The sequence below is a fragment of the Lutra lutra genome, chromosome 12, assembly GCF_902655055.1.
Source record: "Lutra lutra chromosome 12, mLutLut1.2, whole genome shotgun sequence".
NCBI lineage: Eukaryota > Metazoa > Chordata > Mammalia > Carnivora > Mustelidae > Lutra > Lutra lutra.
The window spans coordinates 2517253-2543649 of NC_062289.1; the positions used below are offsets into that span (position 1 = coordinate 2517253).

The 26397-nt window shown below is 49.0% G+C and overlaps 1 protein-coding gene across 9 annotated transcripts in view; it reads right to left on the reverse strand.

Moving 5' to 3' along the window:
• Window positions 1-26397, reverse strand: part of ZNF236 (zinc finger protein 236) — a 106742-nt gene that overhangs the window by 57517 nt on the left and 22828 nt on the right. For all 9 annotated transcript variants that reach the window (XR_007122003.1, XR_007122002.1, XM_047698270.1 and 6 more), the window contains exons 4-11: window positions 25904-26082; window positions 22958-23082; window positions 22507-22679; window positions 20297-20440; window positions 18738-18941; window positions 17639-17867; window positions 5489-5761; window positions 4100-4303 (exon numbers count right to left, since the gene is read on the reverse strand). Coding sequence is in view for 7 of the 9 variants with exons in the window: in XM_047698270.1 (XP_047554226.1) it covers window positions 4100-4303; window positions 5489-5761; window positions 17639-17867; window positions 18738-18941; window positions 20297-20440; window positions 22507-22679; window positions 22958-23082; window positions 25904-26082 (1531 nt within the window). In the remaining 2 variants the exon portion in view is untranslated. The remainder of the gene's footprint in view (window positions 1-4099; window positions 4304-5488; window positions 5762-17638; window positions 17868-18737; window positions 18942-20296; window positions 20441-22506; window positions 22680-22957; window positions 23083-25903; window positions 26083-26397) is intronic.

Below are 26397 nucleotides of genomic sequence, written 5' to 3' on the forward strand. Positions count from 1 at the left end.
CTCCACCTGAACGGTCTGTTCATTGTTGACAGTGGAGTATCCAAGTCCTCAATGACTACTGTGCTACTCTTTATTTCTCCTTTTGGCTCTTAGTTTCTGCTTTACATATTCAGGTACTCCCACGATGGATGCACAGGTATTTACAACTGCTATATCTTCCTGATGTACTGACCCCATTATCATTATATAATGACCTCCTTTGTCTTTTTTTTTTTTTCATGATTTCTACTTTAAAGTCTATTCTGTCTAAAAAAAGAAATAAACAATAAATAAGTATATAAATAAAGTCTATTTTGTCTGATGCAAGTATAACTTCCCCTTTTTTTTGTTACCACCTGCTTGAAATGCCTTTTTCTATCCCTTCACTCTCAGACTCTGTGCATCTCTTCAAAGCTAACATGAGCCTCTTGTAGGCAGCATATCAGTAGGTCCTGTTTTGCGATCCTCTCAGCCACTCTGTGTCCTTTAATTTGAGGATTTAATCCATTTACATTTAAAGTAATTATTGACAGGTAAGACCTTACTAATGTCGTTTTGTGAATTGTTTTCTGAATCCAATGTTCCTTGTTTCTTATTCTGTTGTCTTTTTTGTGCTTTGATGCCTTTTGGTATCAGTATGTTTTAATTTCTTTATCATGCTCTTTTGTGTAATTATTATATGATTTCCCCTTACGGTTACCACGAGGCTTAGACAGATTATCTTAAACTTATAACATCCTATTTTAAATGGATAATAACTTCAATAGAATTCATAAATTTTACATTTTTACTTCTCCTCACCCTCACATTTTAGGTTATTGCTGTTATAATTTATATGTTTTTTGCATTATGTAATAACAGATTACTGTATGGTTATTTTTACTACCTTCTCTTTTTTTAAACTTTTAAATGGGAGTTGTAAGTAAAGTGCACCACTATTACCATATTGCAGAATCTAACTATGATTGCATATTTGCCATTACCGATGAGATTTATGCTACTTTCTATGTTTTTATGGTGTTAATTATTATTCTTTTACTTCCACTTGAAGAAATCCATTTAGTGTTTCTTGTAAAAAAAAAATCTGGTGGTAATGAACACTCTCAACTTTTTATGATGGTAATAATGAACTCCCTCTGAATATTATGATCACCTTGACTCCAATACCTCCCCCATCTGCACATAACTGTATTTAAAATTTGGCTGTTGAGTTAGAAGAAAAAACATTTAGAGTTTAAGACAGCATGTCTAGTGAAATACAATTCATAACATACAATAAATTTCACATTATTCATGCTCAGTAAAAATTACTGGTGCTTGAGGAAAATAATTACTGTTGCTTGGTACCAAGACACAATGACTACTTAGAAAGTCATGGTGTACTCTTCCACACTTCTGTGCTTGGGCGTGCAGTGGTAATGGGTATGCAGAGGCAGTGAATTTTACTGAACACAACTCTGGTCTAGAAGTCAGAAGATCCAGATTGTTGTTCTACCTTGAGTACAAACTAGTTATATAACCTAAAAACAATATTATAATTAGTTTTTACATCTGTACAAATGAGGAACACAGAGAGGTTTTGGAATGACTATTTTTATGTTCCTATACAGCTCTGGAAGTTTTTATGACCATATGTTACTATACCACCAAGAGTGTTCCCTTAATATGCAGACTAAATGACTTGGTACTATTGCCTTAATGCATTCTAATACTTTCCTAAGTGACGGTCTTATTCTAAATGACATGATGTGTTTTAAGTAACTAGGCTGAACTAGAACAGCTCATCTCCCAGTGAAGTCAAATAATTGTTAACTATCGATGCTAAAACCCTCTAGTCACATTTTTATCAAAATCTGCCCCTCAAAGGTTATTAAAGTCATGACCTTTCTATAGAGCCCCGAGGAGCTCAGAGTCCGAAAGAAGAGACAGACACAAATAATAATGAAGTTAAACATGAAAATAAATGCTTGCAGTATTTTACACTTCACATGTGAAGCCACCCCATGAATCATTTCCCTCATGTATCTCATTCAGCCTAGACCAAAGGAGAATTCTGCTTCCACTAATTAGGTCCAAGTTTTGATTCACAAGCATCTATGAGTCCAACAAGTGAAATGTGCCCTATTTTACCCGTGGAAAACATCTGAGGTATTAGGACTGCAGTTTTACTCAACAAGGGTTTAGAGACTTCAAGTCAAGAAACCCCTAGGTGTTTGATTTGATTAATGGCAACCTGAAAAAAACTGGTAACTGGAAGGTAACTCTCAAACACGAAGGCTAATTCTAGGGCCGCTAAATAAACACTGAATTTGTTCTGACTTTCAGAGATTTTTCCACATTTCAGGTATAGCACAAACCAGTGAGAACCTACAGATTATAGTAAAGATTAAATACACATTAAGTAAAATGTGTCTGTTGCTTTGCTTTCTGAACTACCAAAAGTGGACAAGGACATCAAAGTATTCTAACCTCCCATGGGTGCTTTAATCAGCTTCTAGGGTTTGAATAACTAACATGCTAAGAATCACAGCTCCTCAGAAGCTGAGAGGACCTCAGACATAAAATCAGAGAACAATACTTTGGGGAGGATGACCTTCAACTTGTTGTCTGTTTTGGAGTTTTCCACTTCTTCTACAGTCAATTTTAAGTACATTATTCTAGAAAAGGTCCACGTCATCTAAATCTTCAAATGTGTCAGCTAACTGAACTACAGCTACTACATCTAGTATGTCCCAATATGCTTTCCCTGAACTATAATCAAAAATTGTGAGATTATGCTGAGTGAAATAAGTCAAGCAGAAAGAGTCAAAATCATATGGTTTCACTTATTTGTGGAGCATAACAAATAGCATGGAGGACATGGGGAGTTCGGAGAAGGGAGTTGGGGGAAATTGGAAGGGGAGGTGAACAATGAGAGACTATGGACTCTGAAAAACAATCTGAGGGGTTTGAAGAGGTGGGGGGGGTGGGAGGTTGGGGGAACCAGGTGGTGGGTATTAGAGAGGGCACGGACTGCATGGAGCATGGGTGTGGTGCGAAAACAATGAATACTGTTATGCTGAAAATAAATAAATAAAATGATTTAATAAAAAAAAATTGTGTCCTGTACAATATCTACTTTTGAAAATTTTAATTTTTTCTATCCTAGGATTTGATCAACTTTCTATTTCACGTATATTTAAAAGAGTATGTATTATAAAGTAAAAGCTATAAAATAACCCTTTTCACATGTGAACTTCAAAGTCTCCCTAGTCTCACTGTTCCATCAAATTGATCAGAAGATCTTTCACTATACTTTAGAATTTGAATATTTCTCTTTTCTTCTAATTTTTCTTAGTTTATATACTTGATGCTATGCTCCTAAATAAAGATTCATGATTGTTGATCATCTTATTAGCAGATTATAATTTATATTCATCTAAAATATCTCCCTTTATACCATTTAACCTTTATATTCAGTTATACTTTGATGTTAATTTTGTTCATAGACTATGAACTATATTGCCTGGGACATAATGAAATACAGGAACTGCACAAAAAGAAAAGTTTTAGCACAGAATTCAATGAAATTTCTTTAATTTTGTTTAGCACTTACAAAAGTCATTTTTCAGAAGATTCTCATAAGCAGTGTTTTCTTTTTAGAAACATGTATTTTCTTTCTCAGTTAACAAAATTGTACTTTACCTTGATTATAATAACTGAGACTAAAAAAGCCTTAAAACCTGGAAATTTTTTCTTTTCAGTTCAAAGATTAAAGCAGCCATACAACAATAATCGGTTCCATACTGCGTAGGGATCTTAATATAAAAATAACAGAAGGCACCATGTTCTTCACATAAAGAGCACTTGTCCATGCTGATAGCTCTACTTAAGCAGAATTTTTCTTCAATGAGAACTTACATGCTAATACCTTCAGTTGCACACATCATTTCTTCCTTAACCAAGAACACAATCTGAGCAACAGTTCAGACAGAACTAAGATTTTCATATTGATCGTGGAACATATGAGGCCACAAAGCAAAAACGCCAAACAAAAACTTCATTAACACCGTGCTTAAAACTACGTAGACCACAATATTTGTATGATCCTTGCACGGTGCGAAGAGGGAGAGAATCTTACCTACGTCAGTTATGAGAATCGGCTCTTGCAAAGGAATGTCGGGGACTGGAACGCTGGCCTTGCCGACTCGAACCTTTGCAGGTTTACGCTGGTGTCTCATCTTTCTTAACTCCGTGTGTTTGAAGTGAGAAGCGATGTGAGTCTTCCTATGGCCTGAGGTTCGAAACTTTTTGTCACAGTGAGGACAAGCAAAAGGTCTGACCCCTAATAAAAATAAAAGTACACCACAGAATTATTTAAAGAAAACACATCTAAACAATTAATGCTAACATAAAAATCTAGTATTTTGATACTGATTTGAATATTCATCATGTCACGCTTGTAATTTCAGGGACGTTATCCATGAGAGTTACCTTCCCTTGTTTGCATACTTAGATGTCACAAGAGCATTTTAAAGAATTTGTTAACGTTGCATCGTAAAATATTTAAACCTTAAATAGATAAAAAAGATACTCAAATATTTGGTCCCTAAGAATACTGGAGTGTGTGCGACAGCACTCTCTCAAGCCGTCGTCTGTAAACTGGAACGACAGTGTCCGCGCCACACAGGCCACCGGGGTCCAACACACCCGGGTCTGGACAGCACCAGCAGCTCTGAGCGCTTGACAGGTTGTTGCTCATCGGGAATAAAGCCGCCACCACTGACAACGACAGAAACGGGCTCCTCTGAACAAGGCTCCATTATCAGTGCTCTCTCCTTCCCTTACAGTTTCACTAGTAAATGAAACTGGAGATTCCTAAGAAGGGCACAGGACAAAACTCAAACGACACAAAACATTAAAATCTCCACCCCAAGGTCAGCTTGGCCCAGGAACCCCAGGCCGTAGGGGAAGTGACCACTAGTGGCACTGGGGCTCCTTGCAGGAGGGAAGGGGGGAAAAAGGTTGAAAACAGACGGCTGGGTGCTGGGTGGGGTCGCGCAATTTCTGAATAAAGTGAATTCTGAATTCACTTGCAGAGTAAAGTTTGTGATTTGTGAATTACACCTCAATAAAACTATTACAAAATTACTGCCTAAATATGAACGTTTTCAGACCTCAATACCGATGACAAAATATCGGAACGGTAGAGCAGGTATCAGGTTTTCCCTCGGGCCCAAGGCCTCCGCACCAGCCTCCCGAGGTGTCCCTTCCACAGAAAGGCCCAGCTCCTGCACGTGCACGCGAGGTGGCCCACAAGCTCCCCACGCAGCCATCTCCTGGCCACTCGCTTCTCCCCGCGTGGTGCTGCTCCCTGCTTCCCCGCGGAGCCACCGGCTCCCCATGCGGGACGCGCCGCGAGCCCGGCCTCCAGAAGAGAAAGGCAAACCCACATGCGGGACCAGGAGCCCTCGTGGCCGCAGCCAGGGTCCGCAGACCCAGGGAACGCACGCCCCCGAGCGCCCCGTACCTGTGTGCAGACGAATGTGCACTTTGAGGCTCCCCGACGTGGAGAAGCTCTTCATGCAGTACTGGCACTTGAACGCCTTGACGCCCGTGTGCGTTTTGATGTGAGCGGTGAGGGTGCTCTTCACGGCGAAGGCCCGGAAGCACTGGGGACACTTGAAGGGCTTCTCGTGAGTGTGAATGCGGATGTGGCGCACCAGGTCGCTCGGCTTCCGGAACTCCTTGGTGCAGTAGGGACACACGTGCCACCGCACGCCATTCTCCTCGCGGATGGAACCTGTAGCCAAGGGAGAATCACACACAGCCCAGCGCTGGTACCGGAAATGAAGGCACCCGAATGTCCCCGCAGGGTTAGGGTTGGACACACCGTCCCTACGAGGGGCGACACGACTGCAGAAGATGGATGATCCCTTATGACAAAGCTTGAAACTTCCACGATCACTGAAATTACTGAAGACTGTGATTTAATCTTCAGAAAATCTGACCAGCTCCATGAGGACACTAATCACAGCCTGTGAGAGGTCAGAGCGCTTACCACACGGGAACAGAAACCAGCCGCGGCACGAGCGCAGCCCGTCGGGAATTGGAGGAAAATTAGAGGACTCCACGACCAGCTCCAAGAACACGGAGCGAAGGAAGAAGCCAGAATAAGCACCGTCGCAACGGATCCGGTGTCGTGAGCAAGATTCAACACACGTGCAAGGAATTACGAGACGGTCGGGGAGGGGGGGGCGCCAGGGTGGCTCAGTGGGTTAAAGCCTCTGCCTTCGGCTCAGGTCATGATCGCAGGGTCCTGGGATCAAGCCCCGCATCGGGCTCTCTGCTCAGTGGTGAGCCTGCTTCTCCCCAACCCTCTCTCTCTCTCTCTCTGCCTGCTTGTGATCTCTGTCTGTCAAATAAATAGAGAAAGAAAGAAATAGGAGATGGGGAATTTTCATGCTGCAAAAAGGTACTTGTAACTAGGTATGACAAAGAAACAGTATGTACAACACATATGAGTCTATGATCAAATATAAAAGACTCTTATAACTTTAAGTATTATTTTTTTTAAAGATTTTATTTATTATTTATTTGACAGAGATCACAAGTAGGCAGAGAGGCAGGCAGAGAGAGAGGGAGGAAGCAGGCTCCCCACCGAGCAGAGAGCCCGATGTGGGGCTCGATCCCAGGACCCTGAGATCATGACCTAAGCCGAAGGCAGAGGCTTAACCCACTGAGCCACCCGGGCGCCCCTAAAATTTAACATCTAGACTTAACTTTTAAAAAACTGTCTAAAAACAGGAGGAGCTAAATAAACGTATCTCAGTACGACATCTGACTTAGGAAAACAGGAAAGCGAATCCTATTATAGCCAAGAAAAAGTCCACTTTCCCTGCCATGAATTTATTGTGTTCTAGTGATACACGCCAATGAAATTAGGTAAGATATGGAAATATGCAGTATAAACTATAAGAAAAAGGTAAAATCATTATTTACAAATGATACAATTATATGCCTTAAAAAACCTGAAACTAAGAAATCGGCCCACATTTTAATACTCGGAAATCAACATCATTCCTAGCCAACAAAATCCAAAGAAAATTTTAAATTACTACTAAATATGAAAAAAATACAAAGAAAAGATCTGAATAAATGGAAATACACACTCCATTCTTTGGTACAAAGATGAAAAGTTATGGACATCAATTTTCACTGGTTAAATCACATATACAAATACCAATAGGAATTTTTTAAAAACTAGAGTTCTGGAACTTTGGAAGACAATTCTAAAGTACACATGAAAAAGTAAGCATGTGAAAGTCGTCAAAACTGCACTTTGAAAACAGCGTAACTGGGGACAACGAGGTGTGCTAGCTACGAGGGCACACTACAGAGGTACCAGAACACGTGCATACAGACAGATCCGTGCCCAGAACACAGCGCAGACAAGACGCGCACAGGGCTGCGGGTGTAAAGAACGGCATGGTGTCACGGTGTGTGGACAGCAGGTGTCTGCCTGGGAACAAAAAATAAAACGGAGTCAAAGATTTAGTTTAAAATACGAAGGTAGGAAAGTGCTGGATAAAAGAGGTTATTTTCCATGACGTCAGCATCAAACTCTATTATACAAGTTCAAAATCCATGACAAATTTGGCTATGGAAAAACAAAACATTTCTCCCTTTTAACTCAAAAAGACAAATAAGAAGAGAATGTATGCTCTCAAAATCCTGCCATCCCTACGATGTTACAGCAAATCAAAGTCTGGAGTCGGCCGGCTAACAGAAAAAGCAGGGGACTATTAACGTGAAAAGCTGCTCAACCTTTGACCCCTCACAGGAGAAATGAAATTAAAACCACAGTAAGAAACCATTCTGAACCTACAAATGCGGAGAAAGGACCTCCAGATTTGGATAACAACCCGTTCAAAAGGCTACGAGCAAACAGGTACCCTCTCCCTGCCCTACTGTCGTCCGGAGAACAGACAGACACAGTTGCACGGAAGGAAAAGCAGCAGTATCGACCACGATTTTTCAAATACACACAGACTTCTTTTCCTTTGTTATCAGGCACGTGAGTGACACAAACAATGAAGTCCGAGTGAGTCCCGTGGGCTGGATCAGTTTTATCGCCGTCCTGTTGGTGACAGTCCCGTGCGCACCGGACAGTGCGGCACACTGAAGTTCGTAGAGTCGAAGGATTTGTATCAGTTTATTATCGCTTATATTAGCAAAGCCTGCAAACAACCTAAATAATTACTTATCCATGAAAGGGAACATCCCTAGACATTCAGTAAAATACGGTATCACGTGGAAAAAAAAGTAAACTGCAAAAAAGACATACATACAGTGTATGCCCGCACCCTGCTAAAACGCAATGTAATACACAATATAATTGCCCTTGCTCGTTTAACAAACACAGACAGCCCCATGGCCACCCAGGCCCTGGAGAGGGGCACATGGAGGACAAGGACGAACAGGGGGTCATCACTGTACACTGTTTTGGATCTTTTGAATTGTGTGACATGAGCCAGTCTTATCCACTGAGAACAGTAATTTTAAGGTGTCTGTCTTCCTTCAGGCAGTCGGTTACCACGAGTCAGGAGCTATCCTACACGGCTTCTCCCACTCGGGTCTCTCCCACTTATCCGGTCATTGCTTCATTTCAAAGACGACAAAGCCGACATTTTATTTTGTTATTTTTTTTAAGTCCTCTCTATACCCAACGTGGGGCTCGAACTCATCATCCCAAGGTCAAGAATCACAGGTTTTACTTCCTGAGCCCACCAAGTGCCCCCAAAGCTGACATTGTCAAGGTCAGGTGCCGGTCAGTGGAAAAGTCAAGGCACATATGGAAATCTCCAGTTTTCTCAGAAACCCTGTCCTCCAGCCCCGCTCCAAGGAGAGCACTCACTGCGCACCCCGTGCCACTGCGGGCCTGCTCCTGCCCCTGCAGTGACCAAGGACACAGAGCTCCACCTGTGCAGGGCCAGGACCTGTGCTCGTGGACGGGGCCGAGACCGTGCAGATTCGTCCCAGGGGGTAGGAACACGGGAGAACGCCTGCCTTGGAGGGACACCTGCCTGGCTGGGCGGGAAGAGCACGCGCCGCCTCTTCTCAGGGCTGGGTCTGAGCGCCGCATCAGGTGAAGAGATTACGTAAAAATCAATCAATAAATAAATCTTGGCCCAAAAAGAGTCTGCACTGGAAAGACAGCAGGACGTAGACGTAAGTACTTTTACCAGGCAAAGAAGCAAAAGCCAGGTATGACGTTCCAGGAACTTCAAGTTCACGGTGGCCAGAGTGTGAGACGGCAGGTGGGGACCAGCACGAGTTGGAGCTGGAGACAGACGGGGTAAGACGCCGGAGAAACTTTGTGCCACGAGAGCTGTGCCACCAGAGGAGAACGAAGACACTGACCACAATTCGCTCAAATACGCACAGATTTTGTTTTCCTCTGTTATCAAGCACATGAGTGAGAGAAATAATGAAACTCAAGGAGGACCTGTGGGCGTGTCCTCCTCACTCTTTAGTCAACTCCATGCAAGGACAGCTCCTGGGGACACAGCCAGTTCCATCTCCGGCATCCACTGTGGCCGTGGTGGAAAACGAGGATGACGAGGGGACGGGACCCCGCCTTGCTGGCGGGAGGCAGGACTGAGTGACAGGAAGACACCTGCTGAGTGGTCAGTGGGACCAGAGGGTACCCCCTGTACTCAGAGAACCCGGAGTTCAGCAGTGGGGATGGACGGACGGGCTCTCCTGGGGCCGCATCCACGTGCTGGCCCGGACCCCAGACATAGGGGCCTGGCTGCTCCCCAGCAACTACAGACTTCCCCAGGAGCCGCAGGTGCATACAGAGGCTCCCGCCCTGGGACAGACGACAGGCCCAGAACATCGCTCTGCTTTCAAGCAGCGAAACACCAAGTTAAATGCCCGTCCTCAGAACGAACTGTTGTGCAGCAGCAGCCACTGGGGGGACGCGTGTCCTGTGGGTTGGGTGCAGATGCCGGAGCTCCAGAGCCCGCCTGCGAATGCAGTAAAGCAGCCACGTCTCCCTCATTCCTGTCACCGAGTACTCCACGACGCGGCCGAGTCCTCAGCGGCTGGGTCCCGACGCAGCACACGCAGGGTAGGCTACGGGATGCTCGAACCAGCTCGCCGTGGAACCCTGCGCACTGGTGGCGTCGAGCCACCATGTCTTACAAACGCGTCAGGGTGCGCTCAGCAGTGACATGTCAGCGCCCTCGAGTGGGTGGGCGAAGGTCCCTCGCGCGGCCAGCGACGGACTTCGTGGGCCACTGGCCAGCAGACTGGCCCAGGAAGAGCCGTGTGGCCACACCCTTGGCACGGCTCACGAACAAGGAGACTGTGGACAAAATGAGCCTCGTGGACAGTTGCTCCCAGTCACCTAGCCTCTCAGCACCGATCGGGGGCTGCCACTGACCCCCCGGCTAGACTCTCGGCCGGAACCGGGAGGGGGCAGCGGCCGGGCCAGGCTGGACTCCATGAGGCGCAGGGAGACGGGGCTGGTACCGGGCCGAGGCTCCGACTCATGATGGCGACGGCGTCTCCTCCAACCCAACCAGGTTTCCTAGGGTCCCTTCACATCCGGAAGCTGCCCACGGCGCGCGGGGTGGCAGGCGGTGACACGGAGGCTGCGGCGCCAGATGCAACGCAGAACTCGGAGCCTGGGAACAAGGGTGGAGATGAAGCCATGGCTGCAGGCGACAGCCGGCCTCCCCAGCGCCCGCGCGGTCTGCGGCTGGGCCGAAAGCGAGGCGGCGGCAGAAGTCAGGCGGCATAAACCTCTCTCCCGGGGCTCCTGCGGCGGCCGGAGCTCTCCCAGCACCGCCGCGCCCCTCCCACGGCGCTTCCCTGGCCCGCGCTGCGCTCAGGACGGGCGTTCGGTTGGGGCGGTTAGTGGGCTCGGCAGAGACCAGGCTCTTGGAAACCGCGGCTAGATTCGGAGGCTTCCGCTGCGGAACCCGCACACCCTCACGTGCCGCCGGCTGTGCCGGTCACCGGCGTCTGGGCTTCTGGTGCAAAAGTAGAAGCAGAACCGCCTACCTGCGTCCTAGACTGGTCGAACCTCCGGCAAACAGAGGAGCCTTCTCCCTGAGGATACTGTGAGTGGAATACGGGATTCATCAGAGCGCTGAGCACCGGAGAACAGGGACCGGTCCCCACGACGCAGCTGCGACCGCTCCCGTGCTTGGGACAGAGCCGGAATGCCGCTGCTGCAGGGGCTCCCGCAACAGAAAGCAACCAGGCCTTCAGGGCGTCATCACCTGACTGCGGCTCATGGAGAAGCTTCAGATTCCTCAGAAGACCCGAGCTGGCCGAGAGGAAGAAGGGCGCGCATTTCCAGCAGGCGGAAGGCAGGCTCTGGACGTGCCGGTGGGGCCCACAGAGCTTCTCACAGCAGAATGAGAACAACGCGCCGTTCCGAAGGTTACCCGGCCTGCTCGTGGACACTCGTGTCGGTTCTCGCTGTCCCTTCCGAAGGGACACTCAGAAGGGGGGCTCCCACCTTCCTGCGTCCCGTAATCACTTGCCCAGAGGAAGACGCTCTCTTGGCCACGAACACCTCCGAGCACTCACTCCAAGACCGACGCAGAAGACTTCCAGGAGTTCATGCCTTTCATCCATGCACAGATTACGGGCAAAGTAAGACACAGGACTCCTTGTTTATACCACGTTCGGTCACGCCTCTGCTTCATGCAATTCTGGAGCGCAGCTCTGGGAAGCAGCAGCCCCTCTGAGGCTTCGGGGAGGGGTCACTCCGCCTTCCCGCAGCGGTGGGATGCACCCGTCGGAGCAAACAAGGTGCACATTACCAAGAAACGGTCCGATATCCAGACCCCACCGTGCAGAGAACACGCTCTCTCACCCTCTGGAAGCTGGTACAGTTCCTGTGAGGCGAAGATGGACCAGTAGGGCCCACTGATTTTGTTCCACGTGGCTCCCAGCACCTGCAGAACGTGCCTCTGACCGGACAGACGCACGCCGGGCGGGCTCCACCCATGGCTGCAGCCAGCCTGGAAGGGAGCCCAATGTGTTGGGTCTTCATCAAGAACACCTACCCTCCCAGGGAGCTGCAGAAATTACTCAGAAGTTTTGAAAGCACTCCAGAAGCCTGACGCTGAAGTTCTTAAAAAGGACTCAAAGGTGTCCCTCCAGAGAGCAAAGCCATCCCAGCTGCTCTCCCCGTGCCCGCCAGGGAGCCCAGTTAATGACTGATAAACAAGGAATTTTTCTGGGCCATTCACACCCAGCTTTTCAACACTGCTTTGAGCTTCCTGCAGGATACGCATGATGACTTTTCTGTAAAACAGGTGTGTTTCTCCCTAAATACAGAAAGTGACAGCAAGAGAAATCGCTTACACGCCAACTCAAATCGTTACACAGAACAATGCTGTACAAGTGTGAGGAGAGTACAGTAACCAAAAGTAATGTTTTCTAGATAGTATTTCACATTTTAACACCTGTGCAATTCTAGAAAAGAGAACGGTTTTATAATTTAACTGATTTAAAAGTAAGTACTGAAATTATTCATTTTTCAATAAAAAAGTGTATTTTATTAAGTAAAATTGAAAAAAAGAATATTGGCCAAGCAAATTTAAAAATGTGTCTTAAAGAAAAAAAAAAAAAGAGAAAAAAAGAGGGAGAGGGAAGGGGAAGAGAGAAAAGCCAGAGCAACATGGAGGCCCGGACTGAAGACATGGCACGCTCGCCATTAATCCATCAATCACTGTGATTTACCCCCTCAGAGGCTAAAAGAGAAAAACATATGATCATAGCAAAAGAGAAAGAAAAGGCATTTGATAATATTCAACATGAGGAAAAAAACAAAAAGCCTAAGCAAACCAGCAAGGGCAGGCAGCCTCCTAAATCCGAGAGCTTCTGTGAAAAGCCAAGAGTCACGTGTTTCCACCGTGAAACTTTAGAACCGTCCCCAGAGTCGGGACAGCAGCAGACCACTCTCCACAGCACAGGCAGAGGTCCACACCAATGTTCCAAGAAGAGGAAAAATGTCATTATTCATAAACAATCTAGTATCTACATGGAAAAGCCAACGTAATCTCCAAACGGCTACAATTAACAACAGAAATTCATTGGTTGCTAGATTCATGATCAGTCTACGAAGCCAATTATCTCCCTGTATACCTACAGCAAACAAAACCTGCAACATACAAGGAGTTTACAGAGACAAAAAGATAAAAGAATAAGTCTGAGAAGACTTGCAAGAGCTTTACGTAACAAGAGACGCCAGCAGGAAGAGAAATATGTTCATAGACATAAAAACGCTGTATTTTACAGAAACCAACTTCGTCCAACCAAGACCAAGATAATCTGAAAGAGAATGAAGAATAAAGACCCACCTTGCTGATTTCAAGAGCTATTTTAAATAACAGAGACAGTGTATGGGTATCCGCACAGACAGACGAGTGGGCACAATTACAAACCCAGAGCTTAGCCACACACAGAGACAAAAACCAGATCTCCACAAACCTGGTATTACGTATCAGAGAGACAGACTTTCCACAACGTGCTGCCAGACGACTAGTTACCACCTAGGGATAAATAAGATTCCAATCCCACCTCTTATGCATAAAAATAAAGTCCAAATAAACTAATGAACTGAATGTAAAGCCAAAGTTCTAATACTTCTGTTAGAACATATGGGAGAATTCAGGGGCGCCTGGGGGGCTCAGTCACTTAAGCAACTCAGCTCAGGTCTTGATCTCAGGATTGTGAGTTCAAGTTCCGTCACTTACTTAAAAAAAACAAATAGGGGAGAATTCAATGTGGGTAAAGGAAAAACTTCTTACACGAAACACAGAACACACGAACTATAAAGAAAAGACTGAAGGAAGAGAACAGAAGGCAACCAGGGCACAGCACAATCATGAAATTACGATTCTGAATCATCAAGAAAAGGCTGTTACGAAGATCGTGCTCTAGTCTAAGAAGATAAAATCCTCCTGACCTTTAGAAAGATTTTCACACAAAACACTTACACCATCAAGACAACTGCATTGAAGTAAAAATCTCTATTCATCTATTCATCAAAAGACATCTTAACGAGAGTGAAAAGAGAAGCTACTTCTGGAAAAGGTATTTGAAATACATAAATTAACAAAGAAGATCCAGACGTATACAGAAGTTCAACACATCAGTCAAGAAAAGACGGGATCTCTGTGGAGACAGTACATGACTCTCCAGGACCCTCCTAAAGGCTCAGACGGGTGACAGGAGCACCTCGGTTGTGCTCTCAGGCCCTGTGCGGTGGAGTTCTGTATGTGTGTGACTACAACCAAACACACCCTTATCGTTCCATTTTTTTTTTTAAGATTTTTTTATTTATTTATTTGACAGATCACAAGTAGGCAGAGAGGCAGGCAGAGAGAGAGAGGAGGAAGCAGGCGCCCCCCCTTATCATTCCATTTGCAGAAGATGTTAGTGATATATCAACCGTATTTAATACTAGGAGTGTGTAAAACAATTGTTAATACAGAAAAACACACAAAATGAAACCGTCACAATGGCCCTTGGAGCGGAACGCTCTCCACCACGCGCGTCTCTCACTGAAAACTCCTGTGCTTCCCTCCCATTTCCAGGAGTACTGGGCTCTCCCCCTTCCAACTCAGCAGAGCTCTTACTCTCTCACTGTGGCCCGCGGATGTCTCCTACCTCGAAACTCAGGGCACATCTTCCACTAATAATAGGCCTCTGTGGCCGCTCACTGCTGTCTCTGCTGCGCCTTGCCCACGTGCGGACCACCAGCACCTCGGAGCTGGCCGTCTTCCTAGCACTTCATACCCGCACTGCATTATATTTAGTACGAATGGGGACTCAGCTTCAAGACACATTACCATTAAAAAAAATTAAAGGTCTTAAGTAAAAATAATATGTATATTTAACTATAAATGACAAATAATTCAAAACAAAACCTAAAGAAAATCTCATAAGCTCTGAATATTTTACTATCAAAGAATTATACACAAATGAGACAAACCATGGAATTTTCAAACTTAATCCAACTACGCTCACATGAATGAGTCCTCTTAAAGTTTTCTATACTGTATTATACAAAAGCATAATACAAAGTAACAAGTAATTTAGCTGAACTATGAATACAGAAACTCTTTATTCATAACACACATCCTCCAAAGAGGAAGAAAGCAGGACTGAAAAGAAAGTATCAGTCTCTTGAATTATTCAAAGTGGACCTAAAAATCCCAGAGTGTTCGTGCATGTTAGTTTTAGAAAAAGTACAATGTTTGCTAAGGTTCTTACCAAGAATGACTTTATACTTAATTCTTTGGCAGTGATTAAGGTCATGACTGACCAGAGCCCCAGAAACGTCAAGGTCACCCGCAGCAGAGTAAGAAAGCAGGAGCAGGGCAGGTACAGAGACCTGGAGCCAACACTCGAGGGGCAGTGAGCACCGCTTCCAAGGCCACTGACCGGAAGGGCCACGCGCCGCAGCGGGCCATAGCAGAACGGGAGCCACGTTCGGGCTACATGTTCCCCATCACAGTCTGGTCTAAGAAGGTAAAATCTCTGTGGTCTGAAGAAAGATTTCCACACAGAACAGCCATACCATTGTCATCCTTAAAGGAGGAAGTCACCAGCTTTCCGAAACACCTTTCTCTGTGACTTCAAAGAGCCAATATTTCACACAATAAATTTCGAACTTTGTTTAGTTTTAAAGATCTATATGTCCTAAGTTATATGGAAAATATAAAAGCATTTGTTAAATTTTGAATGCATACGGAAAATACCTCTTGAAATAAGAAACCAAAGTCTACTAAAAACCCTCCCTTTCACTGAACTACGTCAGCCGAGTAGTGACGGCGCCAGCAGCACAAGCGGGGACACACAATCAAGGGGAATCAGAAGCCGCTCCGAAGAGGCTGTGCTCATGGTCTCCTCGGGGTACCTGACAGCCCTCAGCCCCCCTTGCACCGCGAGTTTCAGAAACAGTCCCTACATAAATGTGTCCAGCTCCCTGAGAAGTTTTCATCATTAGAAATCTCTTTCTATGGAAACACGGCCCCAGGAACCCTCTCGTGAGGGATCACAGAGAGAAAATGCTGGCTCTGAACTCCTCCTGGAGACCGCAGCGGGTCTGGAATCCGGCAGAGCTGCATAAACGAGCTCAGTAGCGCGTGGTGTGTTTCACGGACTCAGTCGGCTCCAAAACGAAGGGCCGTGACCTCCGCACACTCTGCAGGCAGAGCGCGCCCCAGGCAAACCCCGCGTACGTGGACGGTAACCCCACTCTGAACCCCACACCTAACACTCAGGATGGAGCGCGCCATCCTCCATCTGGGGGCCCCTGCTGCTCAGGATTCCGCAGAAGTCAGGTCCGGCCTCCCGCCGGGAGAAGCCTGAGTCGCCCACAGCCTGGTCAGAGCACCTTCGAGGGTTCGAGCCCAGTGACTAGGGCCGCAGCCACGCACTCCCCAGGCTGGAAATTCCCACGCACTTACTAGGCACACGTGAAGCAGGTATTCAAAACCATCACGAGATAAGCTCTTGGCCAGAAGGCTCCAGAGAGTGAACAGACACATGTGGGAGGGGTGCCCTTCCCCTTCCTTCCTCTCCGGACACCAGGAACAACCAGAGGATAAACCGCTTCAATCCCATCCCCCCGTGCTTCCCCTGGGACGAGGGGCAGATCGAGGGGACAAGGGAAGCAGAACTGCCATGGTCTGTGGTGGAGACAAGGGTCTCACAGCCACATCAGCACTGCAAGGAGACGCGCTCAGGAGTGTCCGCGACGATGACAGCGTTGGTCATTCCATGCCTCGAAGCAAGACGGCACTTGCTCCCCAAGACCTGGGGGAAGCAGAACGGTCAGAATCGCTGAGAAACACTTCCAGAGGACACTGTTGCCAAAAAGACAGAAACCGATCGCATTCGGGGAAGATGTAGTGAGGCCTGGCCCCATGTGAGAGCCACACGCGTCAGCCCACAGGGGAGCCAGAGACGAAGAGACTATATCCAGGCAGACAGCGGTCCAGGCGGGGGCCTGCGGGGCAGAAACACTGCTAGTGCTGCGAGTGCTGAGAGGAGAAAGGGCAAGCCCGAGTGTCCTCTAAGTGCTGCCCTCAGTGTCCACCAGAGCTCTCCGAGACAGCGGGAGAAAGGGGAGGAAGAAGACACTCGCGGCACAGAAAGCCTGTGGGAAGGACGGCCCTGGAGGTGCGTGCCTGTCCGGACAGCGCGGGAGCCAGGCCACACTGTGACGTCAGCTTGCACCCCGAAGTCCGGGGCAGGCCTGGCCGTGCACCCGGGCCAGGTTACCGAGACTCACAGACACCACGGAGCCAGAGGGGAGTGCTGAGGGGAAACGGCCGAGGGTCCGGCCCAGGAGCCGTGCTTACAAGTCAGGAGATGGCAGTGCAGTGGCAAAGCAGGGACAAAAGTGGCCAGAACGCGGCTGCGGGAAGGAGCGGCCAAGACGACCCAGGAATAAGCCTGGGGAACTGGCAGGAAGAGACACCACTCACAGGGAAAGGCAGCCCAAAGTTTGCAACTGCTGAGGTTTTCAAATATCAAACAAATAAGTCGATACTGTCAGAGCAGTCAACAAGCGTATCGTCTTCGAAAGGAAAAATAAACACCCCCCAAATGTCTGACCCTTAAAGCACATTCACATTACCAGGTAGAAACGGCGATTTCTTCTTTATGATTTTTTTTTCTTTTTTATCCAACTTCTCTGGGCTTTCTTGCTCTTTTTCCTGCTCTGCGTCTGTGGGGTGGGTCTGCTCACTCGAAGGGTGAGGAGCGTCCAGACTTGCCACCTGCGCGGAGGGCGTCCTGGCGCGGCTGGTGTCGTGAGCGTGCGCGGCAGCTGGAATTGAAGACAGCCCACTGTTTTCTAAGGCTTGCTAAGACAGAACAGAACTAACAGGTTAGCAGGTGGGAGGCCCAGTGCAGCCTGCCGAAATCAATTACAAAGACGCAACAAGGCTCTGCCCAGGGTTCTAACTGTGCCCTACTAGCTGCTCAACTCGGCCCTGCCAACCGCCATTTACAAGCTAGACTTTTCGACTCTCTGAAGCCGAAATGTCCCTTCTGGAAGCTGACAGCTCACTTCCACCCAAAATACAGTATGGTAACTAAAAGGGATTGGAATTAATTAGCTTGACATTTAGAAATCTGACCTTAGACCCCTTTGGTTACCTCTAAACCAAACTGTGTTAAATTACAGTGGCTTCAACCACCCTTAAGACCTCGGCTGTCACGCACCCCAAGACTCCTTACACCAACTTTTACCCCAAAGGCACAGGGAGGCGACAGGTTAGTTTTTACAACTGATCACTAAACAGGGAGGAGAAGGCAGGCCGGCTCTGTTTGCAAATCAAAGAGCTGAGGCTAAAGCTGGGCCAGCAGAGCAAACTCAGAAAAGCGTGCTCTGCCCTGTCTCCCTCTCCTCCTCTCCCACGTGGATGCGGCCCATTCGCATGCTGCTATGAGAGGCGGACCGACTCGCTCCAATACTGACAGGAGATACAAGGAAGTTCTGAAAATCCTGTTCTTTTCAACTAAATCAGCTGGAGAGAAAATTAAGTTTTAAACTTTTTTAAATTTATAGAATAACTGTTCAGAATTCTGCACTGTCCATGAGCATATTTTGTTCGAAAAGAACATTTTCAACTGGGACGTGTATTTAAGGACGATTCCTTTCCTTGGACAAGCCCTGCCTATTCATCTTCCAGGAACGAAACCCAGGCTCGGGCAGGGACCGAGAGCCTCACCTGCAGGATGTCCTGGTTGATGCCCACGGTTATGCTGAGCTGCTGGCCGGGCTGCGGGGGCTGGCTGGACTCCGCTGGCCCCGGCTCTGAGAGCTCCAACAGCTGCTGGATGACGTCAGTCACAGCCTGGGAGTTCTGCTGGCTCGACGCAGACGTCACGTGGACTTCTGTCTGCTGGAGAGGTAACGTCTGAAACAGCGTGGCCTGAAACGCAGCGACATGGTCATTGAAAATGTAGGAAGTACATTCATTTGTACCTCAATTTAAAAGAACAAAAACAGAAAGAAAGGAACAGGCTCATCTTCCTTACAACCATTAAAATCTAACAATATCCCAAACACAGATTTTAAATAAAACGCCTCACTGTTTTTTACACAAAGCACAACATGGGTTCCTAAAGGAACGTATTGAATGAACTGTCCCACTGCACGTCTCAAAGGCTTCCTGAGTGTCAGGACTGACGACCAGCCCAACGTGGGGGTGCGAGCTCACAGGCCTCACCTTCCCTCCTGTCCAGTAAAACACAGAAACAAAAGGGTCCCCAAATAAGAGAGAAACCACTGTGGCCAACATAATTCAGGAAACTTGGAAAACAGGGGCCCCGGTAGCATAAGTGCTCAGGAAAGCCACAGCCAAGAGCATCCAAGGAGAGAAGCACTCTGACCGCCCAGACACTCCGGGTCTGAAGCGCCACTCGGAAAGACGGTGCAAGTCAGAGCCAGCACTGTGTGACGCATGCAGGTGGACACAGGACCCCCCCTGGGGCGGATCTATGGCACGGGGACTCTTGCTCCGGAGTAAGGTGAGGAGCCATGTGAAGCTGCCACTGTCATGAGAAAGGAGAACACAAGTCGTGAACGCGAACGTGGTGCTTGAGACTAAACACGAGTTTCCGCGCCAGTGGGAGGCAGGTGCCGATGACACCAGCCACCCACCTGCCAGCTGGCTCTCGGGCACAGGCTAACGTGGCATCCGCTCTCCGTGCCGGGACGTGGGGCTCCCCACCAGCTGCGAGGGGCCGAGAGCGAACAGACAAGGCCACACTCGAGACTCCCACCAGAGCCTGAATGCAAGCGTGGCAGTGTGTGTCACACAATTTTACACAGAGTAGTTTCCCAAAAGGGCACAGCCTCAGGAAAACATTCCTACTGTCCCCTCAGATGTGGGAAAATATTATTTTTTTAAGAAATGTTATTTTGAAAGGATAACTGATTCTTAAGTCATCCCACAGGGATAACGATGATCCAACAGGAATCATCAACAGCACCGCAGGCAGCACAGTCTCCTAAATTCATCATTGCATTTTGGGTGATTTTCACTGGCTTGATGACAGTCCATGCATCAGGACCAGCTGATACGATTCTGAAGTTTAAAAAGATCAATTCTCCTTCGCTCATTAAAAAAACAAGTAAATCCCTTACTTCCTCCTTTCACCCTAAAGAAGATGTTCACAGCACGTCTGTGGTGCTACATATTCTAAGGAATATTCCCCCTGAAAGGTCACGACCAAGATAACCGATCCGGCGGCAGGGGCCCCGCGAGGCGCTGGCCAGACGCACCGTTAGCACGTGAGCCGTCTCCGCGGGGCCCGCGGGGTTCTGTGCACCGCCCACGTGCATCTTGCTGATGTGGGTGTTCAAGCTCCCGAGGCTTTTAAACACACAACTGCACTCGGTACAGTTATACGTGGGGCCATTCTTGACCTTAAAGGACAAAAGAGAAAAAACCATGTTTTACAATTAACCTTTAGATAAAAATACTTAAATTAGAGCCAATCCTCAGTTACCATCCATGATAAGCAGCAGAAACAACGTAACCATGTGCCATTACTTCTTCTTTCAAACCGTACGCCTCCAACATCATGACCCAAGTCCTCACCCGCCTTGCCATTGTGAAATCAATGGAAATTTCAGTCTTCTATAAATTAGAACAGGTTCGGAAGTAGGAAGACACAGCTTCCAGTTGTTGTAATTTGGTGACAATAAGATGCCCGAGTCAGGTTCCCAGTTTCTCAGCGGTGCACCCTGCGCGACCCAGTGTGAGCAGCCGTCTAAGTCTCTACGCTACGAGCCGCGCCGGGCCACACGCCGTGTGAGCGCTCATCACGGTTCCGGTGCTCCGCACCGGCAACCACGTTGTACAACTACGGTGCAGCCAACACGGGACCCTAGAGAGGACGGAAATGAAGCGGCGCCTCCAGGCATCCAGAAAACATCTGAATGACTCTGCCGTGATTCCAGCCAGCGCTGGCTGTCCTTGTAACGAAGCCGGCCGGCTGGACAACGGACTGGACTTCTCCAAACATGGATGTTCTGTTCCTTTTCCAGCACCTTGTCAAGAACCAAATTTAAGGCTTCAGGTTCATCACAGGACTGGACAACATTTACAAACCAGTCCTTAGAGGTCACTGCTGGAACGTGGCCACCTGCCCCACCACAGGTCCCAGGGGCTCTCAGGCCAGGAGCGCCCACCCTCTTGGAGAGGTGTCCTGGCCTCAGGAGCACGGGTGGGCACCTCAGAGGGCAGCTCGGGGGGCCCAGGGAGGTCTCTCTGGGTGCCGCCCAAGTAAACGGCCATCCCGAAGCCATCATCTGCGCACAGAGGCAGCTCCCCCAGAGTAACGGGGAGAGGCCACATCTACTCTCCTGAGCTCGCAAGGAAGCCACGCTCCACATTCTCACTGCGTCCCCATGGGTCTGGCTCTTAGAACATAAAACGAAAAGTAACCCACTGCGTGCGGAAGCTGAGTACGTTTACAAACTGTGTGAAGGGGGTGGGGCTTCTTTTATCTCAGTGATGCTGAGAGCATCAAGGGAAAAATAAAAAGACACACATTTACTTTTAAGAATATGAGTCTTCGGGGCGCCTGGGTGGCTCAGTGGGTTAAAGCCTCTGCCTTCGGCTCGGGTCATGATCCCAGCGTCCTGGGATCGAGCTCCACATCGGGCTCTCTGCTCAGCGGGGAACCTGCTTCTTCCTCTCTCTCTCTGCCTGCCTCTCTGCCTACTTGTGATCTCTCTCTGTGTCAAATAAATAAATAAAATCTTAAAAAAATAAATAAATAAATAAATAAAGAATATGAGTCTTCATTCTGCAAAACAGTGACATAAAATGAAACGATCTGTGATAAAAGTGTGTCACTTCCACGTTAACGTATACCCTACAACTAGACTATAAATAAAACACCAAATCAGGAAAGAACAAAAGTTAACCTGCCTAAGAGAAATACGTGCAGACGTTCTACAGATCAGTACATTCTGCAGACAACGAGGGACAGCAAACGTCAGTGTCACCGCGGGAGCTGGCACCGAGGGAAGTACGCAGAGCAGCGCTCTGGCTGATAAAAGACGTCTATGAGGCCATCGGTGAGTTTAGCGATAGTAACAGGAAGAGGAAACATACTTTTTTTCCCTCAATTTATTTCTGGTCTCAATTTCTCAGATCTGACATGTCTGTGTCCCACGTCTGCTAAAGGGATGAGGCGTTACCGGACCGATGGCTGGTAACTGACAAGGGCAGCGTGATCATTTCTAAGCCTTTGTCAAAGCCGTAATAGCATCCGTAAGACCACGAGAAGAGAACATTCTATAGCTCTCCCCCTGGTAAGCCGAAAAGGTGTCTAGAGAGAGATACGTGTCTGCTCCTTGTTTGACACAAAGTCTGCGCTGCACAAACCATAAATCTGCATTTCAGAACCTCGGGCTCCTGCATGCACCCCGGAGCCGTCTACCGCACGCGGGAGCACCACAGACCCGAGAGCGACGTTTACCTCAGAGTGGACTCTCTGCACGTGGGACTGGAGATTCCCTTTTTGAGAAAAGGCAGCAGGACAGAAGGCACAGGCGTGGGGTTTTTCACCTGTATGCTTGACCATGTGCGTCTGCAGGGCCCCCTTCTGGTTAAAAGCCTTCCCACATTCACTACATTTAAACGGCCTTTCACCTGGAGAGGGAGAAACACGATCAAAATATAATTCCACATGTGTGAACACCTGACGGATTAAAGGGGAAATACATCGCCCCCAAACCCAAGACCCCAAACCCACCTGTGCGGACAGAGCTCGCCCATGCTGTGGACTCCCGCATGCAACCGCCCACTCCGAGGTCACCAAGCAAAGGACAGAAGTGGCAGCCCGACCTCCCAGGTCTAGCTGGTCGGAGGCACATGTTCTCTCCTCTAAGCCGTACTGTAAATGGCCCCAAAGTGAACATATTTCATACCTGTGTGTATCCTAATATGCCGAGTTAACTGACTGGGCTTTTGAAACGTCTTTCCACAGTGTGGGCATGAATATGTGAATCCACTCCTGTCGATGTTCCGATTATAAGACCTTGTACTCGATACCCTGGTATGACACGGGAGGAAAACGTTCATGAAGTCGTCTCCTCTGTGTCACAAGCTCAAAATTAAAATGCAGTCAGCACGTGTGGCTGACTGGCGGTGAGAACACGGGCTATGAGACATCCGCCCCACAGGAATGTGAGTCTCCGCAGACACAGAAACTCAGATGTGCAGTCGTTCTGTGTGTTCGGTACCATAAAATTCATGTTTTGGGGCGCCTGGGTGGCTCAGTGGGTTAAGCCGCTGCCTTCGGCTCAGGTCATGATCTCAGGGTCCTGGGATCGAGCCCCACATTGGGCTCTCTGCTCAGCAGGGAGCCTGCTTCCTCCTCTCTCTCTGCCTGCCTCTCTGCCTGCTTGTGAGCTCTGTCTCTCAAATAAATAAATAAATAAAATCTTAAAAAAAAAAAAAAAATTCATGTTTCCCCAACTAAGGGGAGAGAAACTTTGTTTTCTTGCAGGGGAGAGGTGAGACTGTCCCTTCTGGACACAGCTCTACCTGCGGTCCTCAGATGTAAGATGTGTGTGCATGCGTCCCCACCTGCCGTGTCTCATGTCCTCCTCCGGCCTCCCTGCTCTCACCACACCCCGCAGGCCGACGATCTCAAAGTCCTCCCTCCGGCAGCCCTGACACCAGCCCTACGCATTCCCCCCACTCCGCCTGACGGCTCTGCACTCAGCTCCCTGGGGGCTGCGAGCTCCTGGGAACCAAACAGGGCTCTGTTCCTCCCCAACCTGCTGCTTTCCCAGAGTGGAAAACAGCAGCTCCCAGTTGGGCAAGCTTAAACCTCAGGAGTCGCCCAGATTCTCTATCTCACCCCTGGCTTCAAGTCCATCTTCAAAAGCTACTGATTCCACTCAAAACACCGCCGGAGATGCTCAGGCCTCACCCACTCTCCAATTGTCAGACCACCACTGCCTGCTGTGACGGTTTGCCAGCCTCCCTGCCCCACCACCACCCCCCAGCAGCCACGCCACGGGGGAAGCTGGGACAGGCTTCCCACTACCCTTGGGATCAGCCCTCATTCCCAGGATAGCCTCCTGAGGCCCTCAGCCCCGGAGCCCTGCCTTCTTCACACCCGGTGCCAGCAAGCTCCCCTCTGCAGTGGGCTCCCCAGTGCCAGCCTCCTTTCTGCTTTCAAATGCAGAGAAAACTCACTGCAGAGGGGCTGTGCCAATGGCTCTGCCTCTGCTGCAGTCCCCTTCCTCCCGCAGGGCCCTCCTCCTCAGCACGGCCTGCCTAACACAGCCCGCTCACCAGCCTGCCCGCCCTCCTGGCACTGCCCCGGGGCAATCCACTTCTGTGTCCCTCTCCGCACGAGCACTCCCTGAAACCTTTCCACTGACTTCTCTCTCTGAGAAACCAGCACGATGTGAGGATGAGGCTGTGTGTCTGGCCCATCCCTCCAGCTCAGAAGGGCCGGAAGCCAGCGGGGCCAGCTGCATGCTGACCACCTAGACGCCATTCATCATCTCTCCAAAAACCTCAGACACACACCCAACCTGCTGTGTTCAAACTCCACCCAGGTAGGAACCCAGTGTGCGGGAGCACGCGCAGCGTGGTCTGGGCCCTGCTAGCCGAGGGCGGGCAATGTGGGGCGGGGGGAGGCAGGCTGGCCCCACGGGGGGCACAGTCCACGCCGCTAACAAGCGCCTAGCAGGGTAAACGAATCCTACAGAGTCTTCCCGGGTCTGTGCGCGTCATTAGCTGGCGTGGAAGCCGCCGCCGTGCTTGCGGCTGCCGTTCGGGGGCGCATGGCACGCAGGCTCGTCCACGGGCGACAGCGGACACGGCCGTCCGCTCACCGGCGGACACGGCCATCCACTCACGGGCGCACCCGGGCCAGAAGGCACTTTGTCTTCAGTTTCATTAAGAAAATGAAGTTTTGATAAAAATATATAATCAGGAATAAACCAAATATGAAACTCAGGAAGACACGTTAAGTTCTACTAGAAATAAGTGCACATATGTATTTAAATATGGTCACGCTTGTTCAAATCATGAGCTCGAAAACAAGACAATTAGGGTCTAAATCCTGAAGCTTGAAACCTCCGAGCTATAAAACCGTGGGAAAGTGACTCAGTCCTGTACCTAGAGCTTCTCACCCACAAGGTGGGGACACAAAGTCTCCTGGTCTGACAGCGCTGCCTGCAGAGACCCCATTTTCCTCACACACGTTCGCGGACACACTAAGCGCGGCATCGGGAATGCAGAGCTTCTGAACAGGGAGTGGAGACACTCCAGTTTGTTAAACGGGCTGCCCCGGCCCTGTGGACCTGCTTCTCACAGCTCATGACTTACCTGGGGAAACGTTCAGCCAACACCTCGTCCTACAGCCTTCAACACTGCGCTACTGCCTGAGAGTTCTGCTCCGGTAGCCTGATGCTTTAGAAGCCTAAGCTTTCTCCGCGCCCCAGGCCTGCGCGTCCGAACAGCTGTCCCGACACCACGCCGGACCGGCCGCCGCTGAGCTGCTATTGCCTTTTTTTTTTTTTTAAAATGTGTGGCATACGGCAACTCTATCCTATCTTTTTTTTTAAAAGATTATTTGTTTATTTATTTGACAGAGAGAGAGAGGTCACAAGTAGGTAGAGAAAGGAGGAAGCAGGCTCCCCGCTGAGCAGAGAGCCCCATGCGGGACTTGATCCCAGGACCCTGAGATCATGACCTGAGCTGAAGGCAGAGGCTCAACCCAGTGAGCCACCCAGGCACCCCTGCACTGCTCTTTCTGAGCAGACGGTGTACTGAAGCCACCCCAGGCAAGCGCACCTGCCGTTAACATAGGGCACAGACTTGTCTTCCCAAGCCCCAGCAGAGGCTCGCACCTGATCTTGTAGTGCGTCTTCGCGTGCTCCTTCAGCTGGGAGGGCGTCTCGAAGTCCTTCCCGCAGGCCTTGCAGGCGTGCGGCCGGCCACCGGCCAGCTCCTGCCGGTGCTCCTCCATGTGCGTGGCCAGCTGGCTCTGTAGGGCGAACTCATCCCCGCACTCGGAGCAGATGAGACTCTGCAAAAGACAAGCCCAGCCCTGAGCGGAGGGAACACCTCGAAACGGCAGCGTCCTCGAAGAACGGGTGCGCAAGCGGCCGATACCCCGATCACGCTCTCCTCTGGAACACGCACTGTTCTCACTCTCCAAGAACGCGTCACCGTGTCCAAAAACGCTTCTGGGAAAACCGTCCTGACCGGAACAGAGCGTGGCCCAAGGAAGCAAGCGGCGGCGAGAGCGGGGCCGCTGTGGGGCACGCACGGGCACAGTGCACACCTGTGCGGACGGAACGTGCGAGAAGCAGAAGGATGTCGCCACAGAAGGGTCGGGACA